Source organism: Podarcis tiliguerta (genome assembly GCF_965153285.1).
Source record: "Podarcis tiliguerta genome assembly, chromosome: 2".
NCBI lineage: Eukaryota > Metazoa > Chordata > Lepidosauria > Squamata > Lacertidae > Podarcis > Podarcis tiliguerta.
In genome coordinates this window covers 2,806,385-2,824,567 of record NC_139535.1, presented here as the reverse complement: position 1 = coordinate 2,824,567, position 18,183 = coordinate 2,806,385, and the positions used below count along the sequence as shown (strand labels likewise).

Below are 18,183 nucleotides of genomic sequence, written 5' to 3'. Positions count from 1 at the left end.
GTGACTGAAACTCTTCCCACATTCCAAGCAGTGATAGGGTTTATCCCCTGTATGAATTCTTCGATGGGAAGTGAGACTGCTCCTCTTACTGAAGCTCTTTCCACATTCCAAGCACTGATAGGGTTTCTCCCCTGTATGAATTCTTTGATGGGAAGTGAGAGTGCTGCTCTTACTGAAGCTCTTCCCACATTCCAAGCAGTGATAGGGTTTCTCCCCTGTATGAATTCTGTGATGAGAAGTGAGTTGGGTGCTCTTACTGAAGCTCTTTCCACATTTCAAGCACTGATAGGGTTTCTCCCCAGTATGAATTCTTTGATGGGAAGTGAGAGTGCTGCTCTTACTGAAGCTCTTTCCACATTCCAAGCACTGATAGGGTTTCTCCCCTGTATGAATTCTTTGATGGGAAGTGAGAGTGCTCCTCTGACTGAACCTCTTCCCACATTCCAAGCACTGATAGGGTTTCTCTCCAGTATGAATTCTTTGATGGGTAGTGAGATTGTCCTTCCGAGTGAAGCTCTTCCCACATTCTGAGCACTGATAGCCTTTCTTCCCGCTTTGCGTTCTTTGATGGGAACGGGAACTCTGACTGGAGCTCTCTCCATATTCCCAATTTTGATATGGCTTCTCCACTGTGTGGATTTTGTCATGGTCTCCCCCATTCTGCATTTCCAATTCATCATCACCTACAACAAAGACAGAAACTAATTAGATACTCAGGAAGAAATGGAGCCCCCAATTATTTAGCAATGCTAATGAACATTTGTGAAAGAGGAAGAACAGAAGATGTGAGCTCTTTCTACAGAGGTCAGAAACCCAAACCTGACAGAAATTACCTCAACTTCACAAACAACTCGGTGTGTGAATGTTGCCTCCAAGTTGCTATGGAAAGGGTGACTGTCACTCCAGAAGGCCGTTTTTTCAGTTAGGTCTGTTCTCAACTGTCGAGTGAGAGAGAGGTTTTCTGTGAGAGCACCTGCTTCCTGTTTTATGCTGCTATGGGCCTCAGAAAAAGTCTGTAAAGTCTCATATAGATAGAAGCACTTGTAATTCCCTCTTCATACCTAACGTAGCAGTATTATTTGATGTTGAATTATTTTGGTTTTTTGAGTGTAGCTTATTGTCTTGAATAACGAATGGGATAAATGTAGAAATAGTCTAAATCAATAAAGAATATATATATAGATATATTATATATAAGCACATGTAAACGTGTTTTTGTATATCAAGTAATGTAATGTGTTCTGTTTAAACTCTAAACAGAGAATCTTGTGGAGTCTTTTCTAGGAGAAAAAAAGCTATGTTTTTCAAGGGTCAAACAACCCAGGGCAACCTACACACATATAAATACCACAGAAAATGGGTTTGGGGCCCACAAAATCCAGAAAACCACGAGTAATCCAGAAAACAGGTGGAGAGTGTTGGAAAACTAGCCCCCTCGGGAGAGGCTGGCCCCTCTCCCAGGCTCCCGGGGTTTGTTTGCCGGTGGTCTACTCTGGCTGGCATCTTCGCAGTCCAGGAAGATCTTGATAGGCGACACCTCCCTGTGTGGAAGATGCACACCCCCTTTCCCCCTTTGCATACCAGCAGGAGAAAGAAGAAAGTCAGAAAGTCTACATCTCTAGTTTATTTCTGACTGCACAACTGTACAAAAACATGTCCGTTCAGTTCAGTCTCCTCCAAGTAACTGACTTAGACTTCCTTCACATAGGCAACAGGAAGGTCTCAAATTACACAAAGAACAAATCCCTGTGAACTTCCTGGAATATCCATTCCCACGGTCAGGGGCATCATGTGATGTAAACACCAAGCTGCCAGTTTGCAGCTGCGTAGTACTCATATCCCAACAGAGAGTTGTAAAGTGACACGTTTTACATCAGAAATTGACATTAACATTTTGACCACTTTGCCAGTGTACTCTTAATTATTCTCTCAGAAACAATTTTTAAAGGCAGATTGAAAAGTAGAAAGAAATTTTTAGGATGCATAGAGGAAATTCTACACAGTGGAATAGGAGAATGAGAACAGTGTTATACAGATTTGAAGTGAAACATGAAGAAAAGAAAGATTGCCAGAGTCATGTGACAGAATTTTAACCATCATTGAAAAGCTAAAGGTGGCAGAATATTCTACGTCTGAAGAACAGAAAGGGAGCTATATTCTAGGATCGCTTGGGAGGGGAATTTGACGTTTTCATATCCACATTTAACACTCTGAATTAGCAGAGGAACACATTGAAGTTGCTGGGCAGTTCAGACAAACCTGGTCATTGTTTAAAAAGGCATGACTAGACAAAGAACATTCACAGTTGATCTCCTTCTATTCAGGGTTCATGGTGGGGATGTGAGAATCCCAGGTGCTGTTGGTCTCCATCCAAATAGTGGAGGTTCCTCACATAGAGGTATGTATGGAATTTCAAAACTGATCTTATGATCCAACGGGGAGCTTTACCAAGAGGGTCCATGATCCCACGATTCTCCTCCTTGACTTCCTTATGCAGAGTTCGTTGCTTCTACTGCTGTGTGATGGAGCAGTAAGTTTTTTGACACTGGTAGGGCATTCAGGTCACGGCACTGGTATTAGACATTTTGAGCTGCCAATACATTATGGTGGCCGGGGAGCTGTGATGTATTCCTAGCTCAAATTGCCTGCAGATAACAAAGGTGCCCACCTTCTCAATCTCCTCCCGCCTGCCTGCCTCCCCCCACCCCCAGGCTGAGCAAGCCCCAATACCTCTCTGGCTCCATCCCTCCATGTCCCCATCTCCCCTCCCCTGGAACTCACCAGATCTCTCTGACAGCCCTAGAGAGGAACGCTCAGAGGCTGTGAGGAGGGATGCAGGAGACAACCTGAACAGGTCAACCGTCCATCTTCCCCCTTCCATCCTCGCTAGCTTTGCAGGATCCATCTCTTTCATCCTTCCTGAAGAGTCAAGGAGCCAAAACAAGCTGCAGGGTCCTGGGAGAGAGGAAGAAGCAAATGGAGCCTCAGAGGCCCTGCAGGGAAGAAGAAGAGAAGATCAAGCGTTTGGATTTGATATCCCGCTTTATCACTACCCGAAGAAGTCTCAAAGCGGCTAACATTCTCCTTGCCTTCCTCCCCCACAACAAACACTCTGTGAGGTGAGTGGGGCTGAGATACTTCAGAAAAGTGTGACTAGCCCAAGGTCGCCCAGCAGCTGCATGTGGAGGAGCGAAGATGTGACCCCGGTTCACCAGATTACGAGTCTACCGCTCTTAATCACTACTCCACACTGGCTCTCACTGGATTCTCCTGCCCCTGGAAAAGCACAAATGGGGCAGCCCCTTCCCAACAGAAACCCCATTTATAAACATTTCCAGTGGTTCCAATTTCCTCTGTTTACACCTCTCCCCACTTTGTAAGGCCGGCATGGTCTGCACAGTAGAGACCTGAGAATAGATCCCATTGAACTAAATGGGGCTTATGGACAGAACATGGGGCAAAAACCAGTCACCATCTTGTCCCCAAGCCTGAAGACTGCAACGCCAGGCATGCTTATCTATGGTATCATAAGGCAAAAGATCATAAAAGGCTTCATAGTCATAATAAGAAACTCGATTCTCAAAGTTTGGGGGGAAATATAAAGATTTAATTTAACAGAAAACAGCATGGTGACTTTCCCAATTAGAAGCATTATCTTTGAAAAAAGTAAATATGAGGTTAAATTGGTTAAATTTAATGTTTAATAGATTATTGTATTTTAATATTCTGTTGGAAGCCGCCCAAGAGTGGATGGGGAAACCCAGCCAGATGGGCGGGGTATAAATAATAAATTATTATTATAGATTTGAAATTTTCTGCATGTACTTTACTGAAGGAGAACTACGTAAAAATTATGTACAGGTGGTATTTGTCCCCGGTTAAATTTGCAAAAATGTACTTCTCACTCGCTGGATCAACACCTTGTTGTGATGAGTGGGCTTGCACGTTCCTATGACCCTTGTGAGCGAAGCCTTCGGGAATCTTGTACTCCCTGCAGGGTCACCCTAGTACTTTACTGATAATAGTGGAAGTGATGCAGAGAGTGACTCTTCTGAATATTTATACCACTGACCTTATTTTGCTGAACCCAAAGGCATCTGTAGTTTTGGGAGGGGATCTCAATGCCAGATTGGGCCCTAATCATCATGCCCTTTATGCACAGCACAAATGGTCTCCTCCCAACCGTGAAGCCAGTGGATTCCGCCTCACCCGTTCTTCAAGGGATCAGAAATCAAACTTTGCAGGCATCTGCTTGGCTCAAACAGCATTCAGGCTAAACCTCTACGTCTTAAATGGTGCCCTTGAAAGTGACAATCCCGACTTCTATGGCTCCAGAAGGAGAGCTATAGACCAGGGGTCAGCAACCTTTCTCAGCCATGGGCCGGTCCACCGTCCCTCAGACCATGTGGTGGGCCGGACTATATTTTGAAGAGAGAGAAAAATGAACAAATCCCTATGCCCCACAAATAACCCAGAGATGCATTTTAAATAAAAGGACATACAGTGGTACCTCGGGTTACATACGCTTCAGGTTACATACGCTTCAGGTTACAGACTCCGCTAACCCAGAAATAGTACCTCAGGTTAAGAACTTTGCTTCAGGATGAGAACAGGGCCGGATTTAGAAGGCGATTGGGCCGCATCCGGCCCCCGGGCCTCAGTTTGCCTAGCCCTGCTCCTGACAATGTACTCCAAACTTGCCTGGTGTTTTTACATGAGCAGAATGTGTGCTTTTATTGAAAATGCATCTCTGGGTTATTTGTGGGGCATAGCTCCCGAGACCAGATATAGTTTGCTATATAGTTTGGTATGCAAAGTACGTCCTGGAGGCTGACATCAGTATAAATGACCAAACTGATTAAAGAAAGAAAAAAGCTGAGCTACGTTAGAAAAGCGATCCAATCATAAGAGATCTGGCTCTCATCGCCCGGCTAAAAATGTAGCAGTTTCTGCTGTCTCCTCGATCTGCCAGGAGAAAAGACACAGTAGCGATGCTGGCCAAGAGGAAGAACACCCTTCCTCCTCCTCCTCCTCCTCCTCCTCCTCCTCCTCAACTCTTGATCGAGACTCCAGGGCTCTCTCTGCAGGCTCCCCCCTCCAAGACCCCCCCCCCACAACGGGGCCAAGCAAGAAGAGCGGGGCAGAGCCCTGGCCCCCCGCCCCCTCCCTGGCTTGGCTTGGGGGAATGTCTGCCCCCCCCCCGATCTGACCAGCCCCCCAGGCATCCTCCCCCGCAGCCCCTTCTCCCCATTGCACCCGGAGGGAGAGGGAGGCGAGACTCACCCCCAGGCAGCTCTGGCAAGAGAGAGAGGGAGGCGGAAGCAGCCCCTCCGCTTGCAGGCGGGAATGGCGAGGGAGGGGCTTTTGCTCGGGAGGACCTTGCCCCCCCCACGCCTCCACTTCCTGTCCTCTCTAGAAACCCAGCTCTGTTCCTTTTAACCCTTGGCAAGCCGAGCACAAGCGGAGCACCGCTCGCTCCTCCTCCAAGGCAGGAGCCCCCCCCCCCGCCCATGCCTCATTTGGGAGACCCCCTTGAGCTGCGACCACCCCCACCCCCACCCCAGGCCGGAAGCAGGAGGAGCCGCTAACCCAGAAATATTACCTCCTGTTAAGAACTTTGCTTCAGGATGAGAACAGAAATCGCCTGGTGGTACGATGGCAGCAATGACAAACCTAGACAGCCTCTTTAAAAGCAGAGACATCACCTTGCCAACAAAGCTCCGTATAGTTAAGGCTATGGTTTTCCCAGTAGTGATGTATGGAAGTGAAAGCTGGACCCTAAAGAAGGCTGATCTCCAAAGAATTGATGCTTTTGAATCATGGTGCTGGAGGAGACTCTTGAGAGTCCCATGGACTGCAAGAAGATCAAACCTCTCCATTCTGAAGGAAATCAGCCCTGAGGGCTCACTGGAAGGACAGATCCTGAAGTTGAGGGTCCAATACTTTGGCCACCTCATGAAAAGAGAAGACACATTGGAAAAGACCCTGATGTTGGGAAAGATGGAGGGCACAAGGAGAAGGGGACAACAGAGGATGAGATGGTTGGACAGTGTTCTCGAAGCTACCAGCATGAGTTTGACCAAACTGCAGGAGGCAGTGGAAGACACGAGTGCCTGGCATGCTCTGGTCCATGGGATCAAGGAGAGTCCTAAACGACTAAACAACAACAACACGGTGGCGGCAGCAGTGGGAGAAGAAGAAGAAGAAGAAGAAGAAGAAGAAGAAGAGTTTGGGTTTGATTACCTGCTCGACCCCTCCCTGACTCCTCCTGATTTTAATATATTCATGATGTCACTATGATGCATTTCTAGAGGTGTAACTCAGGGGATTAGGAGCTAATAAAAGTTAGGGTCTTCCTTTGTTCTGGGCTTCCATCTTGCTTCACCTCGTGGGCGGTGGGAGTCCTGTCGCGACAGTCTTTTCTTCAATAAAGACCAAGCCTACTGGCTGCTGTTTTGCTCCGAACTTACTCTGGTTGGTGTCTTGTTTGTCCAAGTGAACCCTCGGTACGTATTTTCCGTTAACAAGGTTAAGAACAGTTTCAGGTGAAGAACGGGTGAAGAACTGTATATGCAACCTGAGCATATGTAGCAGGGCTTCACTGCATTAATACTCCACAGAGCATTAGCACTGCATTAGTCACTGCTTTGAATCCAGCACAGAGCATGTATGTCTTTGTGTATCCAACTTCCAACCTGCTTCCAGCTCCACCCACTCAGACAACTCTGGCTTTTGTTCTCCTGCCGAGCGGCTAGGTGGAGGCAGGGAGGCCCACTCATATGTTCTATGGCACAGGGCAACTTCTATGTCCTCTATGGCTGTTTGTGAACAGAAATAGCCTAACCAGTGGAGCCCATGCATTGGAAAACTTGGAGCTGGACTACTGCAATGCACTCTTTCTGGGGCTGCCCTTGGGTCTGGTCCAGAATATCTGGTTGGTGCAACATGATGTGGCCAGATTGTTCTTGCGAGCTTTTGGTCAAGAACATCTGGCACCACAGCCCCCCATTTGGAGGAACTATCTACTTAATACTATTTTCTGCTTCCTGAAACTTCCATTCCTGATCCATAAGAGGACCTCTTCTCTTATTCCAGGGCTACTCAGCTTACTCAGGAGGCAGCTTGATGAAAGTGTCAGGATGCGTTGTCTCCCCCACACAACATGACTCCAGCAGTGAATTGTGGTGGTCAGGTGGGATTGCTATGAGGAATTATGGGAAATGTAGCAAGCCATTGTGTCAGCAATGAACGCATTGCTTTGACTGGGCTTGAGCCATTTGACATGACTTCTGATTGAATCCCACAAGCCTCTGCACCTCTGCCATTTTCTCACTGCCTGACAGTCATGTATAGCATGCTAAAACACAGACCAGTTGCTTCACTGGGCATCCTCAGCACATAAAGACAGAAAGTAGCTTTGATGTAGATTTTGTTAATCTTTAGGTCGATCTTAAGGGCCAGGAAGAGAGTTCACAAGGAGATGGTAAATACTATCTTTCTTTCCTATGGGTTTATGACCTCTGGGTTTCCTAAATGCATTCCTCCTTGGTTCCTGTTTGTTTAGCTTAACCACGTATGCATGCTCAAGTAGAAAATAGTTTCTTTGTAGTTAAAAGGATTTCTCTGATCTGACTTTGTCCCACGTGGGGGATTTTTTGAAATGCTCAGAGGAAATCTGATTGGTTCTTACAATAGCTGTGTTAAGAGTTCTTTTGTTAATAAAAGGGACCTGGGCCAGGGTGTGGCAGATTATTATTGGCACTTCCTCCCAGAGTCTTGCTAGCCAAGCCTCGTGTGTATTTTATTAATCAGGGTCCAATCCTTTCCTTCACCTTACTAGGTTAATGGACTAAAAAAGGCCACAACGTTATTGAATACAGCATGTGAGAGGTATTGGCTTAGGCATTGGATAAAACAACAGGAAGGAAGGGGTGAGTCTAACAAGGGTTAACCACCAGTAGGAGGAGCCTGTTGATGCAAATACAACTGTAAGCTCCCCCTGATGTCGGGGGGGGGGGGGGTCCTGCCATGGCCCTAGCCACCACAAGGGCGTCGGACAGGATCCACGAACGCCAGATTCCTTTACCGGAATACCCATAAAGTGCAGAGGTAGGCGATGGCCACACCCTGCCCCCCAACACACAAACATATTCCAATGCCTAACTGCCAATACCCAAAAAGTTGTGACGATTTGCTACGAGGTAGGTGAAAAACCAGGTGGCTGGTGCCAATTAGCCAGTTGGGCAACCAAGGCGTTATATAAACGAAAGCGTTCATAACTTACGTGATGAAATTCAGTATTTTAGCTAGGATTTGTTCTTATGGAGGTGGAAACCATCGTGCGAGCGATAGATTGACGTGCGTGTGCAGCCCAGACGTCATTTTCGGACCCAGAAGACAAGGGGGGGGGGCAAAATGGTCTTTTGCATGACTGCTGCTGTGCAATGACCCAAACGGCGAGTTGCCTGTACTTAAGTTGTGTTGTATTGCAGAAATAAAGATCTGTTTGGTGGGGATGACTGAAAATCCTTGGAGTTCTTTGTAAACCTTAGAGAATGTGCAAGTAGGCAAAGTTTCTGTGATAATTCAGATGGTGCGGAAGGTTCAGGTAGTAGAGAATGTGTGTGGTAAGGGGGAAGATGGCCTTGGGGATGTGGAGATCCAAGCATGTCAGCGTGATCTCAGGACTGCAATACCTCAAGGACCGTCTCTTCCCATATAAACCTACCCAGACCCTGAGATCATCTTCTGAGGCCCTCCTTTGTGTGCCTCCTCCTCAGGGCAGTAACACAAGAACGGGGCCTTCTCTGCAGTGGCTCCGTGTCTGTGGAATGCTCTCGCCAGGGAGGTTTGCCTGGCGCCTTCATTATACCCCTTTAGGCACCGGGCAAAAACCTTCCTCTTTAACCAGGCCTTTGGTTGACCTGACTGACATCCTATACCCTTTTAAAATGTGGCTCCTTTCGGGGGGTGGGTGTTATTGGGTTGTTGATTTTATTCTGGTTATATATGTTGTGATCTTTTCTGTGAACTCCGCTGAGACCTCTATGTTTACAGCGGTAAATAAACTCAATAAATAATATATAATAAGAATAAGAATCTTCTTGTAAAGGGAATGGGTTTCATGAGTTCACAGGGCTCAGATGTAGGTACTCTATGTAGAGCGTATATATATTTGCATACATCCTAAAAAAATATATTGGTCCTGACCCCAGCGAAGGTGCATTGCTATTTAAAATCCAAGCTGACCTTTCCACCCTATGCTGGCCCATGTCAAAACAGGGCAGCTGCTTCTCTGTGTTCTTGCAAACATGTTTTCCCCAGCTCTGCATCTGCTCCTCAAGCCACAGAGAGACTCCAGAAGGTTGCCAGGGCGATGCTTGCCCGCCTCATAAATATTCTTATTTTTCCCAGGGATTTCTCCAGGGATTTCTCCAGAGATTCATAATTTCTCACACTGAGTCTGAAAGGTCTGGTGCATAAAATGTCCCCTGTCTTGTCAATTCCCTAAACAGCTGCAGACATTGAGAGGGATAGAGCAAAAAGCCTACATCACAAATGAAGAGTGGCTGTGCTCTTCCTTCTTTCCCTCGCGCTTTTAGGACACCCCAAACGGGCTAGTTTTAAATGTCACCACAAACATATTTTTGAGGGTGGCAGGTTGTGCACAACCATCTCATCCCCCTGCAATCCCAAGGGATGTGATAGAGCCCCCCAACCTTCCAGGTGGCCCCTGAAATCCTATTTTGGTTTAAGAGAGGGATGAAGCTCATATTGTTTTCAGGGTGGGTTGCTTGAACCCCCTATGTGAATTTCCTGTTGTTCTTGGTCACAAGGAATGGGTTTCAAGTCCCCCTGCCCTATGTGGCCCCTTCAGTCCCCATTTTGGATTAAGGGCCCAATGAACCTGAATGTTTTGCTTGGGATGGGCTGTGAGCACTCAACACAACCAACTCATCAATTCTTTTCTTTTAATAGTTTTTATTTGATTTTGCAAGTATAAGATTATAACAATACAACCATACACATCTATATTTAAAGATCTCTCCAAATCTTTGGACTTCTCACCTTCCCCTCCAAGGGTTTTCAACTGCATACTGTTCAATAGTCCATATTTTACATCACTGCATTTTCTCCATAGCAACTGCTACATTACAAGTGTTATTGCAATCCTGCTAATGTTTTCATCTGCTTACAGTGGTCATCAACTCATCAGTTCTGATCAGGAGGAATGGGTTTTGATTTCCCCCAATCTTCCACATGCTCCATGAAACTCCCCCCTTTTTTAAAATTAAGGGCCCAATGGAGCTAAACATTTTTGTGGGTTTCATGCTCTATATAAGCGTGGTCTGTTGCATGTCCCCACAGCCATCTATGGGTCCCAGAAACACAAGGGTCCTGAACACAAGGATCATAAAGTTCCCACACCACTTTGATGGCGTGACGCACCCTGATTGCTTCTTGGTGTCTGCAGTACGGATGGCTTCCGCCTCCCGTGATTCTCCAATACAGTTTTGGAAGTTCCAGGCAGCTGTAAAAGTTCTAAACAGTTCCATAAAGTTTATAAAAGTGAAAACTTAGTCTGCTTCAACAGAAGTATAGTGTCCAGATCAAGGGATGTAATAGTCCCACTCTATTCTGCCTTGGTCAGACCACACCTGGAATACGGTGTCCAGTTCTGGGCACCATAAATTAAGGCAGATATTGATGAGTTGGCAGGTATGGGGTGGAGAGTGACCAAGATGACCAAGGGCCAGGGAGGAATGGGGGAGACCCCCTCTCCATCTAACCCTCCCAGGGAGGAGGAAGAGGAAGAAAGTATAAAGGGAAGTATAAAGTTCAGAGGCAGATGAGGATAAAAGTTGGGAAATCATGGGAGAGCCAGAGCAACATCTGGCTGACACGTCATTAGAAACCATTCTAGACCCACCATCTTCCAGAACCAAGCGAGCCTTAAAAGTAGGAGAGCAAAGATCTCAAAGACAGAGGGCACTTAGCAGCACCTGCAGAGGAGGTGGCGATGAATGAGGAAGTGAGAGAGCCGGGGGCTGAAGATTCACTTGGAGAAATAACAGGAGTGACAGTGGACATGCTTGTTCCGTTCCAAGAATAATTACAAAATGTGAATTCCCTGTGATCTATGTGATCTATATCTTCCAAAGTATTAACAAATTTTCAGCCAAATCCAAATTTCATAACTACTTCCATTAAGTTGGTTGGTTCTACATGATCAAATGAGGGTAATGGTTTTTTAAATTGAAACATCAATTTTCAAGAACATCACTTCTCTACCTTCTTGAAAAATAGTATTTTAAGAATCAGGTGCTATCTTTAGTTTTTGCTGTCAGGTGCTCCTTTGCGTTCAGATCAGGTCTCAGCAAAATAATGTAGCATTTGGGAATGAAGATGCAGCCCAGGAGCCCAGCACTGGAGGCCAAGATGGAGAAAACCTGAACGGCTACCATGGATTTCCCCTTGGTGCTCAGGTAGGTGGGCACAAAGGACACCCAAACACTGCAGAAGACCAGCATGCTGAAGGTGATCAGCTTGGCTTCATTGAAGGCCCCAGGCAGCTTCCTGGCTAGGAAAGCCACCGTGAAGCAGATGGCCGCCAAGAAGCCCATGTAGCCAAGGGCACTATAGAACATGGCCACAGACCCTTCGTTGCATTGCAGGATGATCTCCCCAGGCTGGGAGTGCATGTCAGAGTCTGGGAATGGTGGTGAGATTCCCAGCCAGATCATGCAGATGACAACTTGGACACAGGAACAGGAAATGACAATGGAGTTGGCCAGACTCTTCCCCAGCCATCTCCTCACTCAGTTCCCTGGCTTGGTGGCCAGGAAGGCCAGAACCACAGTGATGGTTTTTGCCAACACAGAAGAAACAGCAACAGAGAAGATGATGCTGAAGGCCGTTTGTCGGAGAAGGCAGGTCCCTTTCCTTGGCCTCCCAATGAACAGGAAGGAGGACAAAAAGGAAAGCAGGAGGGAGACCAGGAGGATGTAGGAGAGGTCCCGGTTGTTGGCTTTGACTATGGGAGTTTCGTTGTATTTAATAAAGATTCCTAAAACAAAGCTTGTGGCTAAGGACCCCAGTAGGGCAAGGGAAAGTAGGACAACCCCCAGAGATTCTTCATAGGCTAGGAAGGTGATATGCTTGAACACACATTGATCTCGGTTCTTGTTTGGGTGCTGATTTTCTGGGCATTTTTTGCAATGGTCTGCATCTGCAAGAGGGAGAGAAAGAGTAAGTAATATCTAATACACTGGATTCGGGCAAGCCCTGAGCAGTATCTAGCCTCTTGGGAGAGATTCAGTCGTAGACCAAGTCAGTCTGGGACAGCCACCGATCACTACACGTATTTAATTAGGTTTTTCTAAACATTAGCTCTACCCCGAAGAAATTTGGAACAGATTCCAGGGCTAGAGATTCCCAGCTTGGCCTCTGGCAGGTTGGGCTGCTTGGAGCCCCCTATACCAGGGCCAAAAGGAGGACCAGGGGTCTGTGCAGAAGTCTAATATCTACCCTAGGTCCATAACAATCTCCCTCCTTAAGGACCCCGGGACAGTTAAGTCTAGTCAATGGCAACTATGGGGTGCAGTGTTCATCTCGCTTCAGACCGAGGGAGCTGGTGTTTGTCCACAGACAGCTTTCTGGGTCATGTGGCCAGCATGACTAAACCGCTTCTGGTGCACCATGACGAATGCCAGAGCGCACGGAAACACCATTTACCTTCCCGCTGCAGTGACACCTATCCATCTACTTGCACTGGTGTGCTTTCAAACTGCTAGGATGGAAGAAGCTGAGACAGAGAAACGGGACCTCAGCCCGTCACGTGGTTTCGAACTGCTGACCTTCAGCAAGACCAAGAGGCTCCGTGGTTTAGACCTCCCTCCTTCACATTTGACCAAAGGTATTTTTTGGAGTAAGGATGAATAGTAGGGCTAAGAAGTGGGAAATGGGTGGGCAGCCATTTAGTGATTGACATGTTTATATCCTCCTTTCCCAATCAGCTTAATATATTTATATATACGATGATGATGATACATTTTAGAACAATATCATTAACTATAATCATAAAAAGAGATTGATGATGATGATGATTTGAATCACCCAGTGCCCTCCCACACATGAAGCATACCAGCCTTGTCCTGCCCAGAAATGGTTTTGAGAGATTCCTGACTGAACCCTTCTCTCTTCCCCAAGGCCAGCCTTTCCCTTGGAGTCACCCACCTTCCTGAGTGGAGATGGTCCCTTCTGCACAGGGAAGACATTCATAACAGCAAAGAGGCTTCCCTTCCTGAATCACCTTGACGGATCCAGGGCGACAGCTTTCCACACACCTGGAAGTAGGAATGGTCTAGGCACAGAGACGAAGAGCGTCAATGAGAATTGTTCTTTGAGACATAGTATGTTGTCATCTGCTGAAACTAAGCATTTCCCATCACTGTCCATTACATGAATTATTCATGATTGAATTCAGAAAAAAACAAAGGACCTCCATTAAATAAAGTTCTGTATATGGGCCATTCACTACTGATAGAAATTCATATAACAACCGAAAAGCAAGGAACCCCCCTTTCCCCATACACACAGTTTAGCAGGAAGCCTCCTTTGGCACCCAGCTGAGCAGAGGAGCTGTAGGAACTATCTGGAACAACAGCCCAGTGCTGGAGTTGACAGGCAACTGAGGGCAGCAGCCCACAGAACAGGGAGCGCTTATTACAGCTCATAGAAAAGACAGCAAAATGACAGGCATGATTCCCACTCCCCGTCACCTGATTGAGCCACTTGGGCCACACAATGGCCTCCTGGTCGATGGAGCACTTCAGGTCTGGGGATCCCTGTCTGTCGATACTCCCAAACTTCACTCTGAGGACGGATTTATTGGGGAACACCACCCAGTTCACAATGTCCAAGTCGGCTGCCAGCTCCCCGTTCTCATCCAAATACACTCTGTCCATGGAGGAATTGTAGAACTGGGTGTTTCCTAGGAAAGGGTGGAGCTGGAACAGAAGCAAAGATGAGAGCATTTAGAATAAAGGGAAGCATAGGCCCCTGTTTCGCTGGCCCAGAAATGGAAAGTGAGCGAGGTCCCAGCTAAAGAGGATTGGCAACTTAAGTGGACAGAATATGGAGAAATTGGAGATTTAGCATGCAGAATAAGAGAGCAAGAAGAACATACATTGAAAGAAGAGTGGAAAGCATTTATTGAGTATAGGGAAAATAACTGTATGCAGCTGAAAACGGTGGCAGCATTAAGATAAATTCAACCACGTAAATAATGTTTAATGGATGTAAAAGTAGAAAACTGATTTGAATGGTTATAGCAAAATATACAGGGGTGTATAAGATGTAAAATGAACCATGGAACGAGAAGAAGGGAAGTCATCGGATATTTTAGAGTTTGTAAAATGTTTATTTGGAATTGTTAGATTGATAATTTAATTACAATTATCTAATAATAATAATAATAATAATAATAATGGAAGCATACTGACAATCCACTTCCCCTTTGCTTAGAGCTGGTTGCAGACTCAAATAGCAATGGAGGGATCTTGTCACTTTTGGTTCATACTCTGTTCTCTCTCACACAAACCCCAATAATAATAATAATAATAATAATAATAATAATAATAATAATAATAGAAACTCATCAGAATTCTTCAGCATTTCTGTGTGATTTTCTCCTAGTAAGCATGTTTTTGAAGGATGCTGCCCCCTTGGATTGTTTCAGAAATTAGGTTTGCTTTTCCTTTCAAGGCAACCTGAATGAAATCTCCAATATGGGCTTCAGCAGGGAAAGGCAGGAGCTTGGTGGAGGGAGCAGAGAGCCAGAGCAGAGTCAAGCGGGTGTCAAAGGAATAGAGACTAGAGACAGCCTGGTCAATGCCATCTTCCCTGCCAAAAATAATTCCAACTTGCGGAATAAGAAGAATTGGGCACATGATGGGAGCAGTTGCTCGGGGGGCTGTGCAATGAGGCAAGAATAAGAATAGCAAACAGAAATGAAAAATGTATATGTATTAAGGAAGGTTGAAAATGGAAAATGGGTAATGTGTTTCGCAAACTTTGGGTTTTTTCCATAGTAGTTTTTTCCTAAAGGGCTCTGGGCTCTTGCTGAGATTAAGATTAATTAACTGGTTTAACATGTGAGTGTTGTAACCTTAGATCATGTGATGAAGGTATTGGTTTGCAATATCTCCTTTTTGAAGGGAGTTGCCTTTTTGTCTTTGGCTCCAAAACTCAATAGAGTTTTGTAAATGAAGCTCTCCAGAAGATAAAGCAAACAGCCTGGAGGCTGAAAGGCAGGAGAAAGAGAGAGATGGAGAGAGAGAGAGAGAGAGAGAGAGAGAGAGAGAGAGAGAGATCCCGAACCTGTGCTGGACAGAATATTCTCATTCTGTTATAAAGAGTTATTTGAGTAAAGAGTGAATAATATTTCTATGCGCCTGGACAATAATTCATTTCCAAAAGGATATGAATGCTTCCAGTTCTTATGCTTCCAATCATTTCAAACTGCACAATATTCAATATCTGCAACACTACAATCGATTGTCATGCTCAGATGTGATGTCTATGAAGGGAAAGAAAATACCTGCCATGGCTGTAGCCTTTGAAGTCCCATTCTCTCAGTTCCCCTCTGCTTAGATCTAGATGAATATGCAGCATTTAAGGCACGAGCCACGGCTTGCACAGTGTTGTAGATCCTGTAGCTGTCTAGAGAGAGGATTCTTTCCAGATCATCTTGGGGAAGCCTCTCCAGTTTCCCTCTCTCTCTGCATCTTGTCCGGCCTTTCACTGAGAATGTATGCTTTGAATAGGAGCAATTAAAAGCATCCTCCCAAAACTTCTTAATACCAAAGAAAAAAGGTAGAAAATCACCGTATTTTGCCCCTTTACTTGTCTCAGTGAAGAAGGAAAATATACCATGGATGTGTTGGAAAGATATGTCATTATACATCAGTTCCAGGGCGACATCCCACAAAACTGTTGTAATGAAGATTTTCCCAAAAATGGATTTCATCCCTATGTCAAAAAACTGTTGTATGATGAGTAGTCCATCTAAGAAATAAGTCCTTTCCCCGTAGTAAACAAATACATGCACTTGCCTCCACTTGCGGAATGGAAGACGAGGAACGTATACTCCATTTGTATTCAGTCCTTGGATGCTTTGTGAGATGACAACACAGACACCGCTCTTGATGAGCACAGGTGTCAAGCTCTTCAGGAACCTCTCTCCATTGTCGGTGTCTGGTGCAAGGAGGCCAATCAACGTCCATCGGAAGTGCTGGAGCAGCTTGACAATCCCTGGGTACAGGGCTTCTTCTTTGGGGACCATCCGGTAGAAAAAAGGGAAATGCCTCTTATCATTCAGAACATGAGAGACAAAAGCATAACTGACCTGGGAAGAGAAGGAAGATTTGGATCTTGTTTGATTTCAGATCAAAGCCGAAATATTTCTAAGCCCAACATGAGATTGGGAAGGTCTTCGGAAGGAGGAAGGTCTATTGCAAGGACACTTTGGTGGGAACAGTGATTTCCTCGAAGGTTGTGGCAGCCGTAAGGAAGGCAAATTTGATGCTAGGGATCAACAGGAGGGTAGTTGAAAATAAGACTGCCAATATCATAATGCTATTATACCTCTCTCCATTCCTACCTGTGGGATTTTATAGATGCCCAACATGTTTGAAATCTGGATGGAGTTTTGAGAGTCGGACCCTTCGAGAACAGCCAGTAAGTTAGTCTGTTTACCACAGCTGTAGTTTGGAAAGTTCAGCTGCCCAATTGACAGCATGTCTAGCAAAGCATCATAGGTCACCCTCCCATCAAAAAAGTTCTCATGGATGCTGTAGCCCAGGGTGATGTTGGGTAACAGCTTTTGATTCTGGTTGATCGCTTGAATGGCATACAAGAAGGAGAGGAGCTGCCAGTACTTTGTGGGTCCTTTCCTGGGGGGAGAAATTATATACATGCCAGCACTGTCCAAGTAATATTTCTGTTCTACCGCTAATATTCAGCTCTGCCTCTCTTTCAAATCAGAACCAGTGAAGGCAGTGAAGGTCCTGTGTGAGTGTCTGGAGGCAGATGGAGGTTGGATGGCGGCTAACAGATTGAGGCTGAATCCTGACAAGACAGAAGTACTGTTTTGGGGGACAGGAGGCAGGCAGGTGTGGAGGACTCCCTGGTCCTGAATGGGGCAACTGTGTCCCTGAAGGACCAGGTGCGCAGCCTCGGGTCATTTTGGACTCACAGCTGTCCATGGAGGCGCAGGTCAATTCTGTGTCCAGGGCAGCTGCTTACCAGCTCCATCTGGTACGCAGGCAGAGACCCTACCTGCCCGCAGATGGTCTCGCCAGAGTGGTGCATGCTCTAGTTATCTCTTGCTTGGATTACTGCAATGCGCTCTATGTGAGGCTACCTTTGAAGGTGACCCAGAAACTACAACTAATCCAGAATGCGGCAGCTAGACTGGTGACTGGGAGTGGCCGCCGACACCACATAACACCAGTCTTGAAAGATCTACATTAGCTCTCAGTACGTTTCCAAGCTTTTGGAATGGGACACTAAAGAGGACCAGGTAAATTGTGCTATGATAAAATGGGCGAAGGATGTGGGACATAATATATTCAAAGTGTTGGTGCTGACGTTTAAGCCCTAAATGGCCTAGGTCCAGTATACCTGAAGGAGCGTCTCCACCCCCATCGCTCTGCCCGGACACTGAGGTCCAGCGCCACGGGCCTTCTGGCGGTTCCCTCTTGGTAGTGGCACCCGCCCAGATGTCAAAGAGAAGAACAGCTAGCCGACTTTTAGATGACATCTGAAGGCAGCCCTGTTTAGGGAAGCTTTTAATGTTTAACAGACCACTGTATTTTAATATTTTGTTGGAAGCTGCCCAGAGTGGCTGGAGAAAGCCAGCCAGATGGGTGGGGTATAAAATTATTATTATTATTATTATTATTATTATTATTATTATTATTATTAATCTAAGACAGTGATTAAAAGATCCAGAAAGCACTATCATAATTCTGCTTTGAGAAAGTAGATATTTCCCCCCTTTATATTAAACCTAAGGCAAAAAGACACACTTCTCCTACCATCATTTTTCAGAAAAATCCTGCAGAATCAGCCCCAAGGCTCATCTGTTCCAGAATTCTCAAGGTGGCCAACCAGATGCAC

The 18,183-nt window shown here is 45.8% G+C and overlaps 1 protein-coding gene and 1 pseudogene across 5 annotated transcripts in view; both read right to left on the bottom strand.

Annotated features, from left to right (window-relative positions):
• The window catches only part of LOC310670646 (uncharacterized protein), a 306,280-nt gene that overhangs the window by 26,704 nt on the left and 261,393 nt on the right, over positions 1-18,183 (bottom strand). For 2 of the 4 annotated variants that reach the window (XM_083426273.1, XM_083426276.1), the window contains exon 1: positions 2,449-2,589. The exons of the other annotated variants lie outside the window; for them this stretch is intronic. In XM_083426273.1, the coding sequence (XP_083282399.1) occupies positions 2,449-2,461 (13 nt within the window). In that variant the 5' untranslated portion in view covers positions 2,462-2,589. Of the gene's footprint in view, positions 1-2,448; positions 2,590-18,183 lie in introns of those variants that run through there. 4 annotated transcript variants of the gene reach the window in all.
• On the bottom strand, positions 11,319-16,978 carry LOC310672777 (vomeronasal type-2 receptor 26-like; annotated as a pseudogene). Its single transcript, XR_014515462.1, has 5 exons — positions 16,664-16,978; positions 15,602-16,408; positions 13,782-14,009; positions 13,237-13,363; positions 11,319-12,229 (listed from the first exon to the last, which is right to left on the bottom strand). The product of XR_014515462.1 is annotated as a vomeronasal type-2 receptor 26-like (transcript).